General features: G+C 39.8%; 1 protein-coding gene across 3 annotated transcripts in view; it reads right to left on the bottom strand.

The window, feature by feature from the left end:
- Window positions 1-25,492, bottom strand: part of TESK2 (testis associated actin remodelling kinase 2) — a 53,764-nt gene that overhangs the window by 4,414 nt on the left and 23,858 nt on the right. For all 3 annotated transcript variants that reach the window (XM_028733658.2, XM_028733659.2, XM_028733663.2), the window contains 6 exons: window positions 14,714-14,860; window positions 6,834-6,916; window positions 5,116-5,191; window positions 4,133-4,216; window positions 2,796-2,882; window positions 2,230-2,377 (listed from right to left, as the gene is read on the bottom strand). In XM_028733658.2, the coding sequence (XP_028589491.2) occupies window positions 2,230-2,377; window positions 2,796-2,882; window positions 4,133-4,216; window positions 5,116-5,191; window positions 6,834-6,916; window positions 14,714-14,860 (625 nt within the window). The remainder of the gene's footprint in view (window positions 1-2,229; window positions 2,378-2,795; window positions 2,883-4,132; window positions 4,217-5,115; window positions 5,192-6,833; window positions 6,917-14,713; window positions 14,861-25,492) is intronic.

Raw genomic sequence — 25,492 nt, 5'->3', positions numbered from 1 at the left:
TTGTTAAAGACTGAAGACAGAATAACAAGTCTTATCTGTGGGCAAGTATTTTCAAAGGCCAACATAACATGAGATATAGCTTTCCCATTCTATTATTGTGCTCTGTGCACTAGCAGATTGTTCCCAAGAACAAGAGTTGAGGAGGACAGCCACCATTTCATGAGACTATAAGACAAATTCATGCTACTAAAGGCTGATGTTTTCAACGTGAGGTTTCCTTAGAGCAAAGACACCCCTGTGCTTTGAAAGGTGAAGGCAAACAATAATACCTCCCTCTGGAAGTGAAGAGATTATATTCCACATCAGCTTTGAAACAGCACATAGTCCAGTGCAGAAACTATGACACACAGCAGTTGGGCTTGGGGGTAAAATCTGTTAAATACATGTAAATAATGCATCACTAAATAGAGCAACTGCAAATGTTAAGGTCAAGTGGAAAGTAGCTGTCCCAACCATGTAACAGCTTCCTCTCAAAACTGAGAAAAGGTACCCAAATTTTGGCTGCAATTTCTCTAAGCACACCAGGGGGCAGTGTGTCAATGCTTGACAAGAAGGTACAATCCAATCCTAACACCAATGCTTCCTATGTTTTATTATCAAAACAAAAAAAATTCCTTCCAGTAGCACCTTAAAGACCAACTAAGTTAGTTCTTGGTATGAGCTTTCGTGTGCATGCACACTTCTTCAGATACACACGTGTGCATGCACACGAAAGCTCATACCAAGAACTTAGTTGGTCTTTAAGGTGCTACTGGAAGGATTTTTTTTTGTTTTGACTATGGCAGACCAACACAGCTACCTATCTGTAACTGGAACTATGTTTTATTATGTTAAACATATTTCTGGGTACATTAAAAGATTTGCAATTCACCAGCACTGATACAGAAACCTTTTGAACAAGTTTCAGGGTCCACATGTATCTCCCACATATGAAAGCGCTTCCTCATTTGCACAATGCCAAGTACAGCTCTCCTCACGTCTCCAGTGCCCTTAATATTGCAAAGAATGAAGAACCCAGTGTACTCTGGATCAAGCTGACAGCGGCTATTGCTGTTCAAATGAAGGCACTTTTCCGTACAGTCCTCAATCCTTATTGTGTGGGGTAATGACACCTATGGCTCAAAACAATGTATTCAGTCCCTAGATTCATTTCACTCGCAGTTTCCACAAACCAACTTGCAGCAGTAGTCTTCAAAGCTGCAATAATTCAAACTGATCTGATATAGCCTCTAGGAAATACTTTGCAATAAGTCAGCCTCTGGTTAAAGGTCAGACATCCCAAGCCAACAAGGAAGAGCTTAATTTGGATGAAGTTCCTGGAATCTATTTCACAAGGGCACAGCAGACACCAGGAGCCTTGTTTGCTTCTAAAATTAGATATTTAAACTCCAAAAGTGCAAGCTACAGAAAAAGCTACTAACAGCTAGTAGTTACTTATGTAACAGTTTCCTTTTGAGGTCTATATTGTTAGAATTTGGGTACCTACGGAGCTGGGCTTTAGAAGAAGTGGGAAATAAGAATAAAAAAGATGAACGATCAAAAGTTTACATCATATGCAAATAAAATGTTCCCTTTGAAAAATAAAATAAGAGGACTAATGTCAAGCAACAAAGCGTTTGTGAGAACTGGTCTTCATCTGTCATAGCCTATGATGCATAAAAAATGGGTGTCTCAGAAATGATATTAGGGTATGGGGGAAAGTTTGATCTCAAAGTGGCACATCCTCTGATCCTGCAAGGATTAAGACACCAAACAAAGGATTATTTTACTTCACTAGTCAAGATGACCCTTAATGACATTTAAGCAGAGCAATTCTAATTCACATTTACACATGGGGCGTGGCAGAGAGAAGACAAGACAACATCCTGGAGATCCACTTGCAGAGTGTCCATCATACCAACTGTCCTGCTACTGCCACTGCAAACAGAGCAGCTTCCCAACCCGAACTGACAGGGCTGGGACAGAGTTGCACCTTTTCCATGGGCCTTGTCTGGGGAAAGGGGGCTTTGGCACACACCTTGTTTCCCCAATGCAACATCAATATTGAATTTTGTGATAATGTAGCTCAAGTCAAGTTTTCTTATTTAGAAAAAAAGGCTAATAAAGGTATTATTTCTGGTTTACATTCTCCATCAAAAATTCAAGAAAGGAACCCTCACTATAATATATTTTTTGTTATTTTTGATTAGTAATCAGAGCAGCTTTGGGCTCATTCCCCTTGATCCCTACCTTTGGAAACTGAGATGGGTTTTCGATCTGTGCTGTCCAGATTTAGGAGCATTCTTTCTCTTTCAGCCTCCTCACTTTTCAAATTCCCTAGAATTTCCTCCAGTGTCTTGACAATGTCAGCAAATGAAGGACGTAATTTTGGGTCCATCTATTAACAAATTAAGTGACAAGATACATAAGAGCTTAGTCACGAAGAAAAATCTGTACACATAGCACTATGTTACAAAAACATCATTTTCTTGGTTTTTTATAAATTAATTCTCACAGGCACCATCTTTAACACATGTATACCTACAGGCATATTGTTATGTTACATGGAAGAAAGATTAACTGATGTTTCATTTTGACAAAAGCAATGCAGAGCATAGGAGCTATAACTTTTAAAATATCCTCTTTGCTTTAAAATATCCTATTTGCATTCCAGAAATCTAACATTAGATTGTATAGATGCCCTCTCCTCCAAGTCCCTCATGAACCATTTATCCAAGTTAGCAGAGGCCTCAGTGTACTGATGTTTTGTTTTAGGAAATATGCTCATTCCATTCTTTTCCTTTAAATATACTCACATTGCAGCAGTTGAAGGCCAACTGGAGGAAGTTAGGGGGACAATCTCCCACCATGTGCTGGAAAGCATCATAATCCAACCCAAAATTCTGCAAGTAGAGGTGGAAAAAGAAAAGGAAGGGAAAAGTTAACAACTGAGGCACAAGAGAGGAGGGAGGAGGAAACATGTGCTAGATGAGGAAATGAGGAAATCATGAAGACAGTGTTACAAGGCAAAGCATGAAAAGGAATTACAGATAATAATTCTCTACTTAAGCAATACAATGAATTACATATATAGGTTATTCCCCATACAAGCAACACACCAAATCACATCTATTAGTGCTCTAACACAAATACAAGGTTCCTATGTAGATATGAGCAATAGCAAGGGGAAAGGGTAATTTCTTCTTGTCTCAGTTTGTGCCTTGATCTTGTATGGACACTGAGGTACACCTACTGTATCCTAAACATTCTGCCATATGAGCTGAATTTATCTGAAGCATAGTTCATATAACCTGACATTCCTAACTGTACAATGTTTAGCCATCTACAGCTTAAAATGCATAAATAAACTGCAAAATGTATCTGTGATGAAGTAGGAAAACTTTCAACTTGCATCATAATCCATCTAGTTTTGCAATAACTTTGGCATGGACTACCTTAAGAGTTCGTAATTTCATAAGTCCTCTCCAAGGCAAGATGACTGCCTCAAAATCCCCTCTTCTCTTGCAAAGACAAGACATTTTCTACACTTTCAGTTTGAGAATATTTCATAGGAAGCTGCCTTACGCCAGGTCAGGCTACTTGCAATTTGGCCAAGCATCATCTACTTCAGCTAGCAGCAATTCTCAAGTGTCTCCTGCAGAGGTCTATCACATCAGTGCCTACCTAGTCTTTTTAACTGGAGATGCCTGGGGTTGAACATAGGTAGGATAGGACATGACAACTTCTCTCTTATCCTGCTCTCCTGTGAAAAGGCAGAAGTGCATCTGAGGTAGTGAGGCAACTCGCCAATACCAAAATGTATTTCTAATTTAGAAGAGAAGGATTCCTATGCAGATAGTCCTCTTTCAGTGAATAAGGTACCATCAATAACCTGCTATGGGTTATACCAGCCAGATATTATAGAAGCTCATTCACCTGCAAAGTATAATTATGTGCTTTAAATGGGGAAGGAGTGGAGAGAAGGGGTTAGTGCCAGTCTCTGCATGCAACTGTAGTAGAGGATGAATGCTTTCTTAGAAGACTTATGCAGCAGTCATTCATCATGTGTTCAGCAACTCTGCAAACATTAATGACCCAGCGAAATTCTTGAGGATTCTTCCCTTTCCAGTCCTTGTTAATGCACTCTGCTTACCTCTGTGCGAGGGAGATAGTCTGGATCTGCCTGGATCCTTGCTATAATCTCACAAAGAATGATGCCATACGAGAATACATCCGCCTGAGGAGGGGTGGAGGGGGAGAAAGAAAACATGACCACAGCTTTATTACAGGCACTCCTATGCTGCCTGATCTGGTAGGGTCTCCCTTCCCCATTCACATGACAAAAGTGTCCTCGATGGTGTTACAGCTAATCAGTACTGTGCAAAACTGGCTTTTGTTGCAAACCAGAATAACATATTTAAGCTCAGTCTGGGAGAGCCTGGACAAAAATGTGGTGTGCTAAAAAATAATGTACATCTAATGTACATGTATCCCACTACCCACTCCAAACAAGGAAAATCAGGAAATGTTGCAGTATTAATTGGGAGAGAGAGCTCACCCAAACAATTACCAAATGTATTTAGAGCTATAGAAAATACTACTCACAGGAAAGAGAAAGTACATAACGCATTGCTGTGCAATATTCAAAACAGCATGTGTATGACTAGAGAAAACAACCTCCCCTATAGCATATCATACCTATCATATGAGATAATTCAGCTAGGTACTTGCAGGCACGGTTTCATATGATTTATGCTGTGCTGCTTCTTACTTGCTTATCTAGAAGCATTTATTGTCATAATAAAACTGTAAAGGTTGAGAAACCCATTTTTTGCTACTCTGAAAATTAAGAAAAATAGAAACCTTGGATATTTATTCCACTTAATGAAATAAAAAGTCCTGTCGTTCCATTCAAATGAGATCTATAGTAATTCACAGAACTCTGAAATCATGTTCAGGAAGGAGCAGATTCCAATTGAATTTTCTATGAAGGACCCATTCAGCTGAACGTATTAATTACTATCATGTTAGAACAGCTTTAAAGCTACAGATGCTCACAAATTCCCCACCCCCAGCTATGCCAGGCAACCAGCAACCCAGTATCTATTAACTGATGTATAATGAAAGAAGACCAACCTTTTCATTATATGGCTCATCTCTCAGCACTTCAGGTGCCATCCAGTAAGGAGAGCCCACCACTGGCAGTTTCTCACTTTAAACATTTGAAGAGAGAGGTGGTTAGAAGCTGGCAAATTAAGCATTTCTTTGCAACTCCTTTCACTTTCAGCATGGGAACAAGTACAAGCTGTTCTCTTGCCATTCATATTGATTCTATTTGTCTGGACAACATAAGGTGATGGAGAGAGCAGAGGTGAAGTGTGAAGTGGCCAGAGTACCACTGCAAGCCAAAAGAGCTTCTGTCCTTTCTCCTGAAAGGCCTCTTCATAGTTCTAGGCTCTTTAGAGCAAGTCTTCAGATATCATTAACAGGCAACAGTTGACACTTCAGAACACCATTCAGTAGCAGATAACCCGTGGCCTGAACAAAATATCCCATGACAAATCAGACTATTCAGAAGTTTCTCCGAAGACAATTCAGAAAAGTATTCTACTTAGGAAGCATGATAGGAAGCTTCCTGGAAATTGAAATATTTTCATTTCCATATTTATAGAGCAGCTGTGTTGAGTCAGTACATTTTTTAGTTTAATTTTGTTTCACCCAAACTGTTCTAGTTCAGTTCATTAATGGATCACTTATCCAATGGGAAGAATATGACAATACTGATTTGCATAACTGCTTGAAGCATGCTCAGGGTCAAAACAGTCACTAAAATAGTAATTTTACAGAACCCCACTCATTAGTATTCATGGTACTTTACACAGCAGTTAAACCATTTTGATATCTTTTTTTAAAAAGAAAATGATAAACAGGAAGGCAAGGAGAAAGGTTTCTAAGTGGCGTGATGATATCTGAAAGAACTGTATGGAACTTTCAGGAACTGATTTCACTGTGAGAACTCAAATGCGGATCATGTAAAGGAAGATATACCTGAGCATGTGCAAAGTACTTATATTCATCATTGAGCAAACATATACTGCAGCAAACACTGAGGATCAAAAGGTGCATGTCAAGGTGAGCACCAACATCTATCTTTTTAAGGAGATGACCTCATTTAGCCACTATGCAAACTCATGGTAAAAACTCCCAGAGCAACTTCAGTCTTAGCCTATTGCAGCTAAAACAAAGAGGCTTATAGCACCTTAAAGTCTAACCAATTTATTATGGCATAAGCTTTCATGGTCTGGAGTCCATTTCATAAGTTGCTGCTGGGACTGTTATCCTCACTTGACAGATACATATACACACTCGGGCATACAAGAGAGAAAATATAAATAGGTGGGCTAAAAAAAGCCAATAATTGCAAACAGGTGGAATACAGTCCTGTTGTTCTTCAGCTTTGGTTTTGCAGGTTGCTGCTGATCTGAAAGCTGCCATTCTCTATTAGAAGAAATTCAAAGGGAAATCTAGCATGAAATAGAAGAATTAGAACTAATAACCATATTTGATTTTGTTTGCCCTGTTTGGCAAGTTTAATTCTGTTTGAATATACAAAATGGTTCTCTCTCCCACTACAGGTATTAGCAATGAGAAGTTGATTCTGTTAAATAACTTATAACCAATACCTGCTGCTGTGAATGGTCACTACTTGTTTGACAGATTAAAAGCTTTACTGAATTTTCAGACTGTACCTTTAAATTTCTTTGCCATTTTATTCCCACGGCTGAGGATTTCCCCCATATTTTATGTTTGCAGTAATATTCCTCATTTTGATTCATGCTGACAATGCTACTTACCTGAAGTCGGGGATTTTCTCTGCTAAGCCAAAGTCACCAACTATAGCAGAATATCCATTCTCATCAAGCTTTATCAAACAGTTCTGAATGAAAAGAAGAGGGGAATTAGTGTGGTCCACATTTGAATCCCACCATTAAAAACTTAAAACTAGGAAGCAATGCAAGTAAGAGTGTGTGTTATATGGTATCCCACCCTTCATCAGAAGCAATCTCGAGACAGCTCACAAAATTAAATACCGTATTTTTTGCTCTATAAGACTCACTTTTTTCCTCCTAAAAAGTAAGGGAAATGTGTGTGTGTCTTATGGAGCGAATGCAGGCTGCGCAGCTACCCCAGAAGCCAGAACAGCAAGAGGGATTGCTGCTTTCACTGTGCAGCGATCCCTCTTGCTGTTCTGGCTTCTGAGATTCAGAATTTTTTTTTCTTGTTTTCCTCCTCCAAAAACTAGGTGCATCTTGTGGTCTGGTGCGTCTTATAGAGCGAAAAATACTGTATACAATCAACTAACAAACCATTAATCATAGTAACTAATCCATCTGTCAGGTATTACAAGGAACACCTCTCATTGTAATGCAGGCACATGCACCACAAATTTAAGAGGCCTGGCAGAAGAGGAAAGTCATTAGCTGGTGCATAAAGATAGACAAGTGTGCACCAGGTGAAGTTCTGAGGGGAGCGAATGTACCACAAATGGGGTGCTCTTGCCAAGACCCTCTGGTGAGTCATCTTGTGACTTCAGTCAGCAATGGCACTGCCAGAGGAGCCTCCAACCACAAAGCCTGGCCAGAACAACATGGGGTGTTTCTTCAGATAATCAGGCCCCTATTATGCCATTTAGGGGTTTGTGTGTCAGAAATAAAACTGAAATTGGCCTGGTGGCCAATAGGCAGCCAGGTATATGTATTTGAGGACTAGTTACACTGTCCTAGGCAAATATACCTACTAAAACTCTGGCTTCTGCAATCCAGTGGCGTAGCGTGGGTTGTCAGCACCCAGGGCAAGGCAAATAATTTGCGCCCCCTAACCCGTGGATTTGCGCCCCCTAACCTGTGGATTTGCCCTAACCCCAGATGTTGCGCCCGGTGCGGCCGGCCCCCCCTGCACCCCCCACGCTACGCCACTGCTGCAATCTCCAGGTATGACTGATCTCAAGATCAGCCAAAGCTACTGCTCATTTTTTACCAATCTGTTCTGGTTTACTATACAGTTTGACTGGGAAAAAGAATGTCCACCCCAATTCTAAATATGCAACAGTTACCTGAATAATTACCCAATAGCACAGGAACATTGGGGAGGCTAGAGAAACTAGGAGTGCGATTCTATGCTCGCTGAGTCAGACGTAAGCCACATTACATTCAGGAGGCTTACTCCCAGGTAAGTATGTATTGGCTTGCAGCCTAAGGCTCCACTCTTAAACATGCTTATGAGTGAGCAATTCCCCATGAACACAGTAGGAATTCTCAACAAGTATACAACTGCACCATACGGCTGGAAATTCTATTCACATTTGGGAGCAAATCATACTGAACGCAGCAAGATTTCTGAGCAAACACATATAGGAATGAGTTCCAAACAGAACAAGGAACAAATATGATACATTGGGCTCTTGTGCTGTTTGATATCTTTAAGTGAAATCACTGCTAGATTCAGTTAATGGATTATTACTATTATGATGTCTAGGTTTACACTGCATTTAGGCTGTAGTTTAAGCACAGTGTTGTTGTTTTTTGCCTTTTACTGATTTTAAGATCTCAGGTAGAACATTAACTTGATATTTCCATTCAGAACATTTTTGGGATTTTGCTTACATACATTTAATCTATTTTAAAATTAAAAAAATAACTTGCTTGCAATGTCTGCAAGCCACTGTCAAGTCTCACTTAGCCAAAATCTTGTAGGTTAACTAGGACTGTGAACTGTAGTCTTTACTGGATTTGGAGAGCAATGGCCACATCATTACAATGATACTTAACTGTCAAAGACAAGGAGCAGATGGGGGAAATTAAGCATTCTGGTCTGTGTACTGTTTTCTCTAATGTACTGATGCCTCTGGCACTGGCCACTGTTAGCCTTTCATTATAAAATGAAAGTATATCAAAGTTCTGTTCTGTTTTAGTTTTGTCCAGTTTAATTTCTTGCACAACTGCATTGCCCACTGTGTGTAACACACACATCCATGTTAACAGCAGGCAGCAGTATCTTTATGGACTTCTCTTGAGTTGTAACCTACAAAACCAGCAAATAAATTCAGGTACTTGCCTGCTCATAAAAAGAGCAGATAGGAAAGGGGAGGGGGAGGAAGGGAGAGGTCTCAGATCTTCATTGTACTTCTCTCATGGACACAGAGAGATTCCTGTTTGATTCCTAGGTCCCAATTAATATTTATTTTATTTTAACCTGGATCAGTTATAGCACACACAGCTCACTTTGAGTTTTAAAAAATTGCACAAGGTCAACTGAATCAGGCCAACCCAACACACACTAAAGCTTCTCAATTATGGCCTTTGTTATCTCTCGTCAAAGAATGCATTCATTCAGCTTGCTTGTGGTAAACTATTTGTTCACTGCAAAATGCAGCTAAATCCTAGAGGGATAACATTAATCATACAGCAATGTTAAAACCACGATGAAAATTCAGCAGTTGGTGTAGAAGTAACCATATGTTGGGCAGCAGCCATTTGATAACGCTAGGGTTCTTTTTTGGTGCTTCATACGGCAAGTAATTTTTCCACCTACTTAAGAAGCTTTTAGTATAATACAATGAAATCAAGCTTTCTCTTACAGTTTATGAACTTTCAAACTATATGTCCCGAATACAGAGTTGTATTTCTCAAAAAAAATTATGTTGCTGATCAGTGAGTGGTTGCTGTTCACTTGCTTTCCTGCATTAGCCTTCAATATTTTTTTCCTTAAATGTAAACAATGCATGGGAGGGACATCTTATTGTCCAAACTTGTACAAGTATTCCAATAAGAATAACTGCTTTGAATTTGTTTGAACATAACTTCATGTCATGTCAAACTCTGCTTGAGATACCCTTTTCAATCATTATGGCACCCACCCACAGTTTGCCTCCTAAACTCATTCCTATTCATTATCTCCCTCAAAACTTCTCTTTTCCTGTTCTCTCTGAAATTGCTGCCCCTTCACCCCAAGAACTATACCTTACTGTAACTAAGTCAAAGTGTGTGTAATTGAAACCACCATGTTCTTCTCTGCTCCATTTCCCTCCCACTTCCTCTGTTTTTCCTGTGTTTATTTTAGAATGCTATTTGTAAAGCATCGTGTTTTACCTGAACCAATGGGTTCAAATTACAAGAAAGGAGATTCCAACTAATCATTAGGAAGAACGTTCTGACAGTAAGAGCTGTTCAACAGTGGAAAGAGACCACACTGGAAGGGAAAGGGACTCTCCTTCATTGGAAGTGTTTAAATCTACCTGTCAGCTATTTTTTAGCTGCAATTCCTGCATTTGCAGGACTAGGTGATCCTTTGGGTCTCTTTCAACTCTACAAATCTATGATCTATGTGTACATAGGTAGATTTTTATAGATTTTTTTAAGCCCAATTTTAAGCCATATTAGTTGTGCTTTACTTAGTTTCTTCTCTAATCAAATTTCAGTTCAAACACTAATATATATTGAGAACCGAATTAACATGGGCAATCTGCTAAATCAGATAACACTACAAGGACATCAGAAAATTATTCCAGAAAATCCACATCACTGATTAGCCAAGCTGTGCTGTACAAGGCAACTGTGAGCATTTCTTATAGATATGTCTCTGGATTGAGCTTCACAGAAGGTCTCTGGGAAACTTTTTAATTATATTTATTTTGATAAAGAGAAGGCAATCAGACTGGGAACCAATGGTGACATTTACTCGGAATACTTACTGTCACTATAACATCCCTGAAAAAAAGTATTTAGAATGAATTTAATCTGAACAATCAGGAGTGTTCTTGGTTAGTAAGGAGTGACAGTCTAGTAATAGGTTTTGGATGGAATTGTATTCCCTTTGAGGGGGGAAAAATCAGGTTTGCTACCATACTGTTTTCAGGCAAAATTCAAAGTCATTGTCTTTAAAAGCCTATATGTTTCAGCCCAGGATATTTAAAGGACTGCCATCTGCCCTACTTGAATCTTGCCCGTCCACTGAAGTCAATGAAAGAGGCGCTTTTTGTATGTCCAATCACCCATCACCATCTGAAACATGGTGGGTGGGACTAGCACTGCTCTATTTATCTAGCCCAGTACTCTCTACCCTGACTGGTCTTGCACAGAGGCTTTTCACAGGCTGGAGGTGCCAAGGATTGAACATGGAATATTCTGTATGCAAATATTGCACTCTGCCACTGAGCTACGGCCCCTCGTTATGCAGATTCAAATTCTGTGGAATATATTGCTACATTGCATGTATAAAAAAGTCCAATAATACATGATCAAATCTCTCTGTGGAGACTTCCCCAGAGATACGATTCTGGAAGTTTATACAACCTGAGTTATTCCTTAGGCTGAAATCTTCACTTAAAGAAGCTGAAACTGAGCTCCAAAGAGTTAACAAATGTTTACACATAAACAGATGTGAGTGAACATAAAGCTCCTTTTGTGTGTTGAGAGAGCTTAACATCTGCTTTGCACGGTGTAATCCTGCTAAGGAAGTTCAACATTTATTTTCTTCTCACATAAGAAAAGATATCCACTAGCAATAGCTTGTTCAGGCCCAATGCAGTTTCCATTAATTTTTTGTGTGCTGCGGAAAGCAAAGAAGGATTGCTTTATATTCAGGCATGTTACCACAGTTTCCTTCACATTAGCTAAAACAACCAAATGGGACAATATAATCCTGCCACTGTCTTAATGGTTACATACAACTTTTACAGTATTGCTAAAGAAATCCATGTCTGCTAAATGAAGTCATTTAAGAGACGCAATTTATGCTGAAAAGTGTGATATAAAGTCTCTCTCTCTCTCTCTCTCTCTCTATATATATATATATATATAAATAAGAGAGAGTTCAGACAATTATGCACTGTAAAATTTTGTCTCAGACAAACAGATTTATCTAAAAACATTAACAGGTAAGAAATGCATCCTCACACCAACTCATTGACTCCTGCTTCTCATCCTTTTTCATTATTCCTTTCTGCCAACTTGAAGGTTTTACAAGCAAATTATCTAAATCCAAATATAAAGTTCACTAGCTTAAATAGCAATTCCATAAATCAAAGGAAGGTAGGAAAAAGGCTAGCATAAAAAAAAAAGCTGAGTAGAATTGTTACCATTTAAGTAACATTGGTATTTCTATTTTAGGATTTTTAATTTTAGGATTATGGAACTTTTGTACTACTCTGGCTTGTCAAACTTGAAAATCTTGAAAACTTTTCAAGAAGCATAATGGCAACATGGAAATCTACTCCTCATTCTCCACAGTGTTCTCAATATATTTTGCATTTAGACCAGAGTGCAGGGAAGAACCTTTGGTCGTTAGTCTAATAAGGATCCCAAAATGGTCCACGAGGATGTTTTCCTCAAAAAACCCTGAGCTGTCTGTCTCTCCTTGTAAGCTTCATGCATGTGCATCTGGTTGGAAAGCATACGAGCAAAAATGCTACTATTTTTCAAATGAGGAAAAGAACTGGACCCTCTGCTTCACAGAAGGCCTCCCAGGCTGTGTTTAAAAGCAAAGAAGAAATGCAAATATTTTAGCTGTTCTACACAAGTCCTTTGTGATACTGATAAAGATGTTCAACCATTACGGGCTTTGCTGGGCTTAAATATAAAACCTCTTGGGATCCTACCTACAAAACACAAACAAGTCAGATAGATATTGGCAAAGGAGGTTTGCAGTGCAATCCTAACCACACCTACCAGAAGAAAATCCAATTGAATTAAATGGGGCTTTCTGCCAGGAAATAGAACTGCTGGTACATTTGCAAAGCTAAGCAGGTCTGCTTTGGTTTCAAAGTGGATGGGGGATTGCAAGGTGAGATTCCTGCCTCTCAGAGGGTTGGAACAGATTGCCCGCGGGGTCCCTTCCAACTTTACAATTCTATGATTCTATACCCCATACCTGTGATGTCAAGTATGCAGCAGGTAGAGAGACACAGCAGCCAACAAATGATTTGGAGTGTGCTCCCAGTTGTTCATTGGCAAGTGAGGATTGGATCAAGCTGGTGATTCAAATGATTTTAATCTACTGGCATGGCTCAAGCCATGGCGACAAAGGAAAATAATTACTCTGCGTCATCTGATGTCATGTTGAAGTCAGGTAATTTGGTAATTTGAGTGGACAGCTCCACCCAGCTGTCAAATTGGTCTGCAGGGGATGGGGGAGCTGCCAAAATGGCCCAGCAGCTGCTAAAGCTTCCCTGCCCCCGATTTAAAGGATTCAAAAAGGTTGCACATATGAATACATTATACTGTTGTAATTCTAACTATCTATAAAGGTAGATATCATCATAGTACAAATGGGGAGAGGGGTCGACATTGAGAGGGTGTGACTTTTTTAAGGCTACCTAGTGAGTTCAGGGCTGATTCAAACGGGATAATTCATCGTTTGTATCTCAATCACTTAAATAGTATGATAGAGTGAAACCACAGGCAACACTAACAGGAATTATGATTTGCTCACCAACATTGTAACACCAAACAATTTTACACTATTAAGTGATATCAATGCAGCCTAAGTGCTGTTGTACTAAAGCTTCTCATCTTAGTGTTTCAGGCATAAGCTAATTACTTTCAAGGCTCACACAACTCTTCAGCCATAAGTATACCACCTGTTAATATTTGCCCTCTATTTGAATTAGTTTCTAAAAGACCACAGTTCAGTTACAAAAATCAGTATACTGAAGTCTGGAAATACTCATATAAACAGAAGATGCGGCATTTGGGATGCTTTACTTCCCAAGAACAGAGACAGTAACTCTTTATTCCATTCTGTCCCATCTCCCCAGAGTTGGCAGACTATTAAAGTGCATCCCAGCTGGTCATTTGCAGTTTTGGCATGAGAACCTTCATCGTAACTCGGCATTTTACCTATGGCACATTTAAAAAACCACTATCACTATTTTTTAATCATTAGCTGTTTATAATAGTGTTGTTTATGAATTAGTGCCAAAACAACAGATAATCGTCAAGGTGATAAATTTCTGATTGCTTTCCTCACCAGTTTGCAATTACAATGGGACATTTATAAGGAAAGAAATGATTTTCATATTACTAGCTACAATGTTAAATAGTTGTAATGACACGGCATCTTGAAAAGCAAAGTTTATGCAATTATTTGTAGCCATGTTTTATCCATCAGTTGAACAGTTGCTGGAGTAAAACTACTACCAGCTAAGTGTTGCTCTGTAGCAGTTTAGGTCACCTGTAGAACAATGTTGAATGTATCTGAAGTTATGGGGAACATATAAATATACAGCAATAAACCTTTAGGAAGGTAGGGTGGGACATAGAAACAAGTCTGTATGCCTGCATCTTTTTGTAGTTTTATATTATAAAATGTGTAGCAGCTGGATCTCTAGGCTTTGGGAACTAGAAGTTTGAATAACTTGCTGCGAACAAATTAAAGAAGTTGTGCAACCACCTTCCCAGGAACATAATCCTAACTCATTTATTTGTGACCTCTACTTCAGGTTAGTTTCTTCTCAGACATCTACACAACATGAGTTGTTCTGGGAAAGTTTAATCCACTAAACTATGTTTTCAGTGTTTTCTCACAATCTTTTAAAGTGACATTTTACGTAACAGTTTTACAGTTTGAGGCACTGAGTGGGGCTGGAGAAAAGTAAAACTACGCAAGATTGTTTGTAGTCCGCTAAGTAATACACATCTATTGCCAAATGGTTTCATTTGATAGGGACGCATAGTACCTTGGATGTCAGATCCCGATGGAAAATGCCTTTAAAGTGAAGGTAAGTGAGTCCCAGAGCAATGTCCAGTGCCAGCTTCACCCTTACTGTCCAAGGCAGGTGTTGATTACCATCCAGCAGCTGTTCTAGGTTACCACAGTTGATATACTGAAAATATTAAAAAACCAATTAAAAAGAAAAGAAAAGAACAACAGTTAAACTGTCTGTACTTCAAAGTACAGACAGACGAGGAATTTCTTCTTGGATTTAGTGGGGCAAATGTAAGTTCCTCCAACTGTACTAATGATATACTAACTCAAACCAAACAATCATAAAAGTAAATAATCTATTAACTTTAAGATTGGTAGGTGAATGCATCCCCAATAACTCCTGGACATCCTCCTTGTTGGCATCCATCTATCTCGAGAGACAATGGAGTGTGCGTCCAGGAGTGAAGACAAACTGCTGTGTTAGCAGTACCGAAGTAACTTTCCAGTGTGTATGGAGGTCCTGAGCTGCCCAGACGGACAAGACCCTCCGCTTGGCCTCACTGATGTGGTCCAAAGGAAAGCAGAGCAATATGTTTGGCACAAGCTAGGCTGCCTCAGTTGCTGGTAGGAGGCATACAAAGTGCCATCCAACAGTCTTAGGGACCCCACTTGGGATATGTTTAGAAACCACCTTCTTGACCCCTTTTTCATGAATGCACAGGAAGCTGTCAAGGCTGAGCCAGACCTTTGGTCCATCTAGCTCAGTATTGTTAACACTCACTGTCAGTGATTCTCCAGGGTTTCAGCCAAGGGACATTCTCTTTCCCCCCCAAATTTTTAAAAATAGTTTTCCACAAAATTTTCCACAAACAAACAAATAAACAATCAAACATAAATCCTAACCTTATTAAAACTAATCTTATTAACATTGTTAAGCGACTTCCTCGTATCCCCTTGGTTGAATTTCAGTGTATATCATTTTAAAGGTTTTCCAAAACCTATATTCTCATAAAATTAACTTAGTCACTTAACATCTTTCTTTCTTTCCCAATCTAAATTTCAACATATTAATTTATCACATTAATTTATCACCTAAGCCTATCTGGTATTTGCAAGCTTTTCCAATTAATTTAACTTAACATATTTAACTAAATAGTCTTTAAATTTCGTCAATTCTTCCTGGTAATCCTCCTCCTTCTGGTCACGGATTCTTCCAGTCAGGTCGGCTAGCTCCGAAAAATCCATCATCTCAGCCAAGGGACATTCTCAGCCCCACCTAGACAAGCCAGGGATTGAACCTGGGCCCTTTAGCATGCAACACATGTGCTCTGCTACTGAGCTATGACCCTTCCCTAAAGCACAGCATACACCAAAAGAGGAGGAAATGACAACTGGAAAGAGGTAGTGCAGACAAAACAACTGATAACTGAGACATCATCCTAGATTTCAATGAACATGGTTAGTTTTTGCCAGCAGGTGGTGGCATGAAGTAATTCAAGGTTCTCCTCTCTCCCTGTATTTCTACTATAAAAAGAGTTCTCATGTAGTAGATTTCTAACTGCTAAACACCACACACTGTAATGCAATATTTCTGCAAGTCAGCCCAGACTTCAGGCTTGTGGAGAAGTACTATCAAATAAGTCCCACTTGTTAAACTGCAAGAGCTGAAGAAATTCATGTGCACAAAGAATAAATATACAACATTCATTCTATATTTGCACCCCTCTTTAAATACAATGAGACCAAAAATTTATATCCAAGTGGGATTACTTTAACACAAACCAGTGACCCAGCAATTGTATCATCCACTGAGCTACAAATCAAAGAACTGTTAATTTCTAGCTGTCCAGAATACTTGAGGATCTAAAGAGGATCAAAACGAAGTGTTCCTTGGCTAGATGCCAAACTACTTGGCCCAGATTTTAGGAGCCAGCTCAAGTTTCTCAACGTATTATGCCAGGAGAGTTCAAGGCCACCTCACAAAAAAGTGCAGTTGTTTACCACTTGTGGACCAGGACTAGTTTATGTAGCGATTTCCACTACAAGCAAATTAATTGTGCATATTAACGCAGATTGCCCTTTGGAAGCAACAGTTATCTGCCCCAGGCAAATACAAGTTTCTGATGCAGCAAAAATTAGTCTTCCAGGATCCACTGTGCCTGCATGGTTACTGCCATAATTAAAAGAGAGATGCCCATGAACATACATGTAGGAAATATATTCTGATGGTACGAGATAACATTCTTGCACGCACTCTGCTGTATTCTGTTTGTCAAGTCATTATTTAAATTCTATTAATTTTATTCAATTTATGAGTCATCCAGTAATGCAGCAACTTGCTGAGGAACAAAGGAAGCCGCCTTTTATTGAGGGAGACCCATCAGCCCATCTAGAACATTTGCCAGGCAGATACTTTCACTGACAACCTTCTGCGGGCCACATGATAGTGGTGCATAGGGCCAGTGGCAAGAACTGGGTGCAGCAATGGATATGAATCTTTACCTTCGTTCAACCACACAAACATCAGAAGTCAGTCAGTCAGTCTCAGTCTCTCTCTCTCTCTCTCACACACACACACACAGAGAGAGAGAGACACACACACAGTCCATCTACCATTCAAGAAAACAAGAATCATTGTCATAGCTCAAGGATAGATTTGTGCCAGGCAAGAGCACTTGAGGCGGCTGTGGAGCACTACAGTGAGGGGTGTGACCTTGGGAAAATCTCAATGGCTGACTAGAAAAGGCTCCGGAGGTTCAGATTCGGCCTCCAGGCCTGAGGTTCCCCACCGTGTTCTACACTGACTGGCAGTAGCACTCTAGGATTTCAGACAGGGGCATTCCCAGTCCTACCCGGAAATGCCAGGGATTGAACTTGGGACCTTCTGCATGCAAAGCAGATGCTCTGTCACTGAGCTATGGCTCTCCTGCTTGCTTCATCCAGCACTCTATGGAACCATGCAAATGTTTTGGGATGGAAATAGTGGCATACTTTTTTGATAGTTAAAACAACTGAGCTACAGTATCTACTTTGCAAATCACAGTTGTTCGCAGATTCCCTGGTGTGAGAATCTGCAGTTTTGGAGCAATACTGATGTCAGGTCTTCTTGCAATGCACCACACCTCTTTACATGGTACTAAGCTGCAGGAGATCACCGTCCTGCTACATAATGTCCAACCGTCATTCTCAAAGAGCCTCCTTTGCACAAGCAGTACTTCCTTCATATTTTTCTCAGAACATATTGTCCTTCACAGTTCAGTATTGTTTTGTCTCCTGCATATCATTGTTTGAAGGACTGAGAGGTGTCGTGGCAGATGTGCTGAACCAGTGCCTGGCCTTGATAATGGAATTGGTGAGCAACAACAAACTGAAGCTCAACTCAGACAAGAGATATGCACAGTCAGTAGGTAGCCTTCCCCCGTCCAGGTGGGTCAGAATCCCATTGAAGAAACAGGTGTGCAAACCTGGGAGGTACTCCTGTATCCTCCATTGTCAATGAAGGAACAAGTGGGCTCCATGCCGCCAAGTGCCTTTTAACAGCTATGGCTGGTGGTCCAGCAGCCTTCCTATCTGGATACAGATAGCCTGGCTTGAGTGATGTGGTAATAGGATAGGTAATAGGATAGATTACTGCATTATGTTTTATGTTGAAATACCTTTGAAGACTATTCAGTAACTGCAGCTAGTGCAGAATGTGGTAGTCAGACTGACCAGGACTAGCTGGCCTGAACATATAAATTCAGTTCTGGCTAGCTTGTGCTGACTATCAATATTTTTTTCCTGAGCCCAATTCAAAGTGCTAATCTTGACATATAAAGTCTTGGGTGGCTATGAACGCCAGCACTTCAAGGACTGCTTTTCCTCACATGAAGGTGAAATCAATATCTGAGGTCCTTCTGTGTGCCCCCTCCAACAGATATTCAGAGGGTGTCAACAAGAGAAGCTACCCACAAATAATGGATAGTCCTTTCCCGAGATGCTTCCTTGGCACTGACTTTGTCACCTTCACAGTTCCAGCCAAAAACATTTTTATTCTCACAAGCATTTGGAAAGAGTTCCAATAGTCTGAATTGTGGTTATTTATTTTTAGTGTTCATTCCTATGAATGTGGGCTGATTATTTTTATATTGCTGGGTGGTTTTTGTGAATTTACACTTTTCATATTTGTTTTGTTCCAATGGCTTTTTATTGTGTATAAACTGCATAGTGTTGTAAATCACTGTGGGACTTTTTCCTGCATGAAGCAATTCATAAATTGATTTGGAACAAACCACTGATTAGTTTGCTGTGTCTATACTGCAGACAATAATTAAACTGGGCTTACCAGGTATTTTAGTATTACCCATTTTTGAATTCAGCTTACAAGTATATTAGCACATTGCACTTTTATCACAATCACTCTTTTTTCTTCTGTATGGGCAATAGTCAACGTCACAGAATTGGACCTCCACTCATGCAACTGGACTTCCTCTTTCCAACCCCCTGCACCTGCCACAGCTCAGCCACCATAACAGAGTTGCAGCATGCACAGAGGGTTGCAATGGGAGCAGGAATCCATTCCACAAACTGTAACATGCCACTGGTGGATCAGTGGATATCACCCTCTTGTTTATTGAATGCTATGTCGCCACAGCAAAATGAACTTGGCATGTAAAGCATGGAGTTGTCCTGTATGCAGATACTGGAAATATCTGACTACAAATCATTAATGAAGGTTTAATTAAGAAAGACCTTTAATAGTGAAAGGGCTATAATGGTGCAAACGTGTCCAATTTCATGCTGATTGCCTGTTTGGCTTCAGAGTACTTTGTCTATTGTAACTGTAACTTAATCTCATCTGTTGATGCAGTTAGCACATAAAAAAGGCAAGATCCAGTCTCCTCAAACATTTGGTACCATAGATCTGAATAAATCTTCCCCAGGAGGAATTATAACACTTTGCTCATTTCTCTTTACATAGTAGGACTACGGCTCATTTCACCAGCCCCACAGGCTCCCATAGTCAAGAATCTCAGGTGAAAGGATCTCTATTACCAAGCTATTCCACCTTCCTCCTCCCAACAAGTTATCAGTCCCAATGCGAGTACTGGAAGATGTGGTCTTTGCAATTTCAAATATGCATGCTCTGAATGTCTGCCATTTCAGATAAATTAACTATCCTATGGGGACTTGCTCCAGCTGATGCTACAAGATAAGCACTGCTTTAACAGTTGGGCCTAAAAATTCATTGTGTGTACAAATGCAATTACAATTCTACAATACTTAAAACCAAATTAATCCAACTCTTCAAAATAGGGATAAGGCTCCACCTAATTATATATTTGGAATAGCCTTCTAAGCAAGGGGGGGGGGGGAGTAAAGTAAAAAAGTGTAATGATGTGACAGCTTTTGCTCCCACTATGTACAAAACAAACTGTGGCTTTGCAAGTAACAGAGGACTTTTTTTCCAACTGGAACAAGGGTTAAGTACATCAAGAGTGGCAGCTCAGGACTGAAGGCTGGGAATATTTGTACTCCAAGTATGCCAACAATTCAAATTCCATTAAAAATACAAGTTTGCCCTTGAAGAGCTAGATGGGAAGGAAAGGCCTACTGGGTGTGTTGTTGGAACTCAGCTGAATGTTGTTTCCTTTCTTCACAATCCTTGATAGAATATACTTTAAGCAGCAATACAAATTCATGTAGATCTAAATTATTGATTCTGATGTTTTTACTTCTGAGTGTTTGCAAAGTTGTTGTATGGTCCTGTGAAACTGTGGGTTGTAGGAAAGTATTAGAGAATTTGGGATTAGAGAAATTTGTAGGTAACAGTAAAGTACCCCTGGGTGGTTAAGTCCAGTCAAAGGCGACTATGGGGTACGGCACTCATCTCGCTTTCAGGCCAAGGGAGCCAGCGTTTGCCCACAGACAGCCTTCCGGGTCATGTGGCCAGCATGACTAAATCGCTTCTGGTGCAACAACACCAGTGATGGCAGCCAGAGCCCACGGAAACGCCAGACAGGGACAAGAATAAGTGTTTGCACATATTCTGCAATTATTTTTGTCCTGAGCTTCACAATTTCTTCCAACAATCTGATCTTAAGTTTGCAGGCAACTAACTACAGGCCTTTCCCCTATACTGCAGAGAAGCAGTACATGGAACTTATATTTAGTTGTAAAATAAAGCCTGTACAAACCTACTCATAGAAATGCTACAAAAGCTTGGCTGCATTCTTAAAGTGAATTCTACCATAAAATCTCTTTTAATATATATCTATTCAAGTAAGAGAAAGAAAGAAATAGAACAGATGATGAATTTATAAATCTGTATGCTGTATCCTTATGCAATAAGATGCAGCTCCAGTTGGAGAAACAGTTTTAGCACAGCAAGAAGTACAGCAACACTAAGGACTGTGAAGGACCTGGTCACTTAATTGTTTCCACATGATCCCTCCTATGTATGTGGAAAAGCCTATGTGTGGATCTGGCTGTAAGCTTACAGAAATCAGAAGACATTTCCACAGATGAAGGAACACTTTTGCAACTACAAGAAATGGATGCTGGGCACCATGAGCTATATCCTCATACCATCCAATTTATACTGAGGTTATTCTATGCAATCTGATATTGGGGTACAGTGAGTTTAGTGACTAGTAATCAAGTCTGCAAAAGTGCAATAGAATTTAGTTTCCTAGGCTGAGCAGTAACAACTGGATCAGTGAACTGGGGCTTAAGATTAGCACCTGATGACCATAAACTAAGAATTTCAGAAAATTAAACTAAAAACACATGCCACAGTGGGGAAGACAAGTCACCCAAATGTTTGTATGCCTCCTCTGCCCCTCCTTCTCACATGCAACTTCCTCCTCCACTTCATATTCGCTAGCCATAGTTTGCCATTATTTCTGTGACATAGGAATAGAAAGGGAAGCCTGCTGGGTGACAACTTGTCTCAACTGAACCACCAGTGGAAGTGAAATGAACCTGAGGCTTCCACACATAAATCCTGAGTGTAATCAGTTTCAGTTCCTCTACAAATTCTCATTATAAGGCTTAACAGCCGGAAAGTACCATCACCCCAGCTTTGAAAAAGGAGGGTGGGGCAAACAGTAGCATGGCTATTTCTCACTGCAACAAAGTAATCACCCATCTTCATTAAGCATGGGATAAAATGAAGTATTCAACTGCCATGTGTGAAGGGAAGAAGGGGAAAGGAGGAAGCACACAAGCTCAAGGACTGTACTTAAAAACATTTAACTGGTTTGTCCTTGGTTTCCTGCACATGGTTTGTTTAAGGTAAACAAGTCATGAGCCCCTGACTCATGATAAGCCAGATTCTGCCTTGTTTCCTGATGGTGCAGTAGGAGCAGGGGAGGAGCAATAACTTTTAAACAGGATGCACTAGCACCCTGTACATTCACGTTAAACCACAGTTTCTTTTAAACCAGTTTAATGCAACATGTGAATTAAGCCATTTCAGTCTATTGTCTACCTGTGAAAATGCTGATGAAGCAGAGATGGCCTGAATTTTTAGAATTTCACTGAGAATTATGGTTCCTCAGCCAGATTAAGTTCCAAATATTTAATATGAGAAAATAATATTTTAACAATGCTTTTTAAAAATGAAAATAGCTCCAATTTAATTTGTTATAATTACAAATTAATGCATTTAAATTGGAGAGTATTATGAAATGTCAAGGCAAATTATTCTTTGTATAAAATACAAGGAAAAGTTACGCTTATAAAGTAACAAAATATCTTTTATTTGTGCAGACTAAGTGCCAAACTCAGTTCAAGTTTCTCAAAGGCCTTGGCAGTTACTAAAAATAACTACATGAAATATGCATTAAGACCTCAAGAGAGTTTACAAGTGAATACTTGAATTGCTGAAGAACAGCTTCCAAGCCAAAGAGTTATTTCATGCCAAAGTACAGCCACATGGCTAACTGCAACATGACTTATTTGTATCAAAAAGTGCTTCCATACAACAATAAGCATTTTTTATTTACTTTTGCAGATACTATGCAAGCTCTAGCCAATTAAGCAATATGCAGTGCTAATTAAGCAATATGCAGCTGTCACAGAATAGACTTTATACAGAAGGGATAACTATGCTTAGGATAAACTTCATCTACACCTTTACTAAAGTAATTGCTGGTGAAATTTAAAGGAGCCAACCCTTCCCTTGCAATGGGCACCTCTTGTTCCCAACTAGAGGAAGAGTCACTCTCCCCTTAACAAGAGTACCTACCCCTGTCTACAAGGATGTGAACCTCTGGCCTATGGTCCAAATTTGGCCCAGCATGGGTCACATTTGGTCTGTGAGGCTGTTTTCCCCAAATTACACCTATCTAATCCACTTCTGATGTTACGTGTGGAGCAGGTAGAGTCACAGTTCAATTAGATGCACAACATAGTTCCCCGTGGGGAACTCAACTGTGCAGCTTATCCTTGCAGAATGTAGCTTGCAATCACCACCCGTCAGTGGATCAATTTCACCACCCATACCCTACTCCTACAGATATAACCCTTTCTTTACAAGAGCTCCTGAGCCACCGTTGTGGTGTTCTATGGAGAGCAAAAAAGTAAGAAATTTGACAAAAATTATCAACTTTGACTTTCTCTTTGGCCTTCAAACTATAGGAAGACAATCTCTAGGTGAAAAGCGAAGAGTCTCCTCAATTTCACCATTCCCCACAACTAACAGAAGCAAACTGCAGCCAAATAAATTCTATCAATTTTTCAAGCACATGAAAAAGACAATATTCCCCACTGGAGAATCTACATTGCTCCTCCCTGGACTTTTTAGCTTGGTGAGGCAGCTAAGACCTTAACCACAATCCTGGTTTGGATGCCAAGTAAAAGCTTGGCTTAGCTATTGAAGTGCTAAAAATCTCAGAAAAGCAAAGCAGGTGCAAACTTCTCTCCAGAAGCATGTACACTCTGTCCCAATAAGTTACACATTTGCTTCTAGTTTGTATATATGCATTAAGTGCCCTACCCTCCTTGCACAATGGTCTGCAAGGACTATAGACAGAAAACAACTGCTGGATTTGGAGGGCATAGGAAGCATTTCCTATTGAATATTCTCAAAGCGTAACATCTGTAAAGCATCATTAAGAACAAAAGATCAAATGGGAGAATGGTTAACCACAGGGGATGGAGTCCACTCAAAACAATGCCACAGAATTCATTGCAATCACACTTCGATGCCTCCAGGTGCAATATAGTTTACAGAATCAGTGGGCTGTGACTATCCTTACTGTCTTAGCATCCTTCTCTAATTTCTGATTTTGCAGAAGTTCTGTAACCACTGAGACAAGTGGGATTTTCAGCTTAATAGAGCATGCACATAGGAAGTGGTATTGCTGGTTCAATGGTTCAAACATAGCTTTTGTAGTTTTCTGTCTCGAGTGGTGATAAACTAAGTGACAAACTAGACATGGTAACAGTAGATCAGTGTTTAATCCAGATTTGTCCCAATCATTTAGGAAGAGGGAGTGAGGGGAGGTATATGATCCCACGAGCAGATGGCATGCATGCAAAAGCTGTTTGACCCTTCTTGCAATCTGAACTCAGCTGTTGAAAAGCCTTGGGAAGAAGGACAATATGGAAGTAAGTGGGAAAGGGGGAAGGGAGAGATCTATATTCTTCACCCACATACCCCTCTTCTGTTAAAACCAGTCTCTATTCACTGTCTAATAGTGTGGCTCCAGGTTTAAACAAGCAGACTGGGAGGGTGGGTGTGTTCATATTGATCAGAAAATAACTGAAAGGAATAGCCTCTCCCTCACCTGTCCTTCATTCAGGCTTTCATTCAACTAATTCCACATTAATGTTTTTGGAAACGTATTACTGCAGTTGCTCTACATCCAGCTGAGAATTTGGTGCTCTGTAGTAGTGCAGGATGGCAACATATGTGCTTGGTTTGCTAGAAAACTAATTTCTAAAGCAAGCAATTCAAAATAAGGCTCACTGGTGTCAGTCCTCCCTCCCTTCCCTTAAAGAACCAGATGTGCTAACTTCCTTCAAACATAAGCACATAACCTCAAAATCTTTAATATGTACAGACTCTCAAGCAGACATGTGAGAAAGCAGCCTGTAATACTTGATGTATAGCCATTCTGCGCTTCTACAGAACACAAATCTGCAACAGTGCAAAGATGCATTATTCAGTTTCAGAATTCCTTTAGCAAGTTTGCTACACTTCCTTGATATCTTTGTTGCTTGAGTGAAGGGCATCAACAGAATCCACATATAATATTTTCCAGAAGACTCCAGCTCAAAGAACAGATGTGAAATCTTGGACACTTGAAACTATGTTCATGTGCTAATCTTATGCTAGATGCTAGATCTAATCCTTTTAGATCTCTAGTTCTGCATTCAAAATTCATTCAAAATGAATCTGTGTCTCACCTAAGCAGGAATTGAAAGAAAAGATACAGCATTCCTTTAACTATCTTGGGTTGTATCTATCTAAATACTTGTGCACGTGGGACAGCTTCAACTAGTTCATAAGAACTTCCTCTCCCTTTCCTCCTGCCGCACATACCCCATATCTGCTCCGAGGGTTTTCTCAACCCTCCAGTGCAACACTGGGGGTGATATGAGGGGGCAGGCAGAGGAGAGGGAGGGGAAGCTCTGTTGCATGCACAGAACTTCTATGAGCACAATTTTTTTGTTGAACAAAACCTGTTTTGAATCCAAGGTGTTTCTTAACTAGCAACATAAAAACAACCAGTGCTAATGCAATAGAGTTTACATATGCTTATTAATAATATTCCTGCTCTGAATTATTGAAGGCAAGTAGCTGAATTAATGATACTTGCTT

Source organism: Podarcis muralis, chromosome 5 (genome assembly GCF_964188315.1).
Source record: "Podarcis muralis chromosome 5, rPodMur119.hap1.1, whole genome shotgun sequence".
Classification (NCBI taxonomy): Eukaryota; Metazoa; Chordata; class Lepidosauria; order Squamata; family Lacertidae; genus Podarcis; species Podarcis muralis.
The sequence above is the reverse complement of the archived record's forward strand: the minus strand, read 5'-3'. Positions and strand labels throughout refer to the sequence as shown.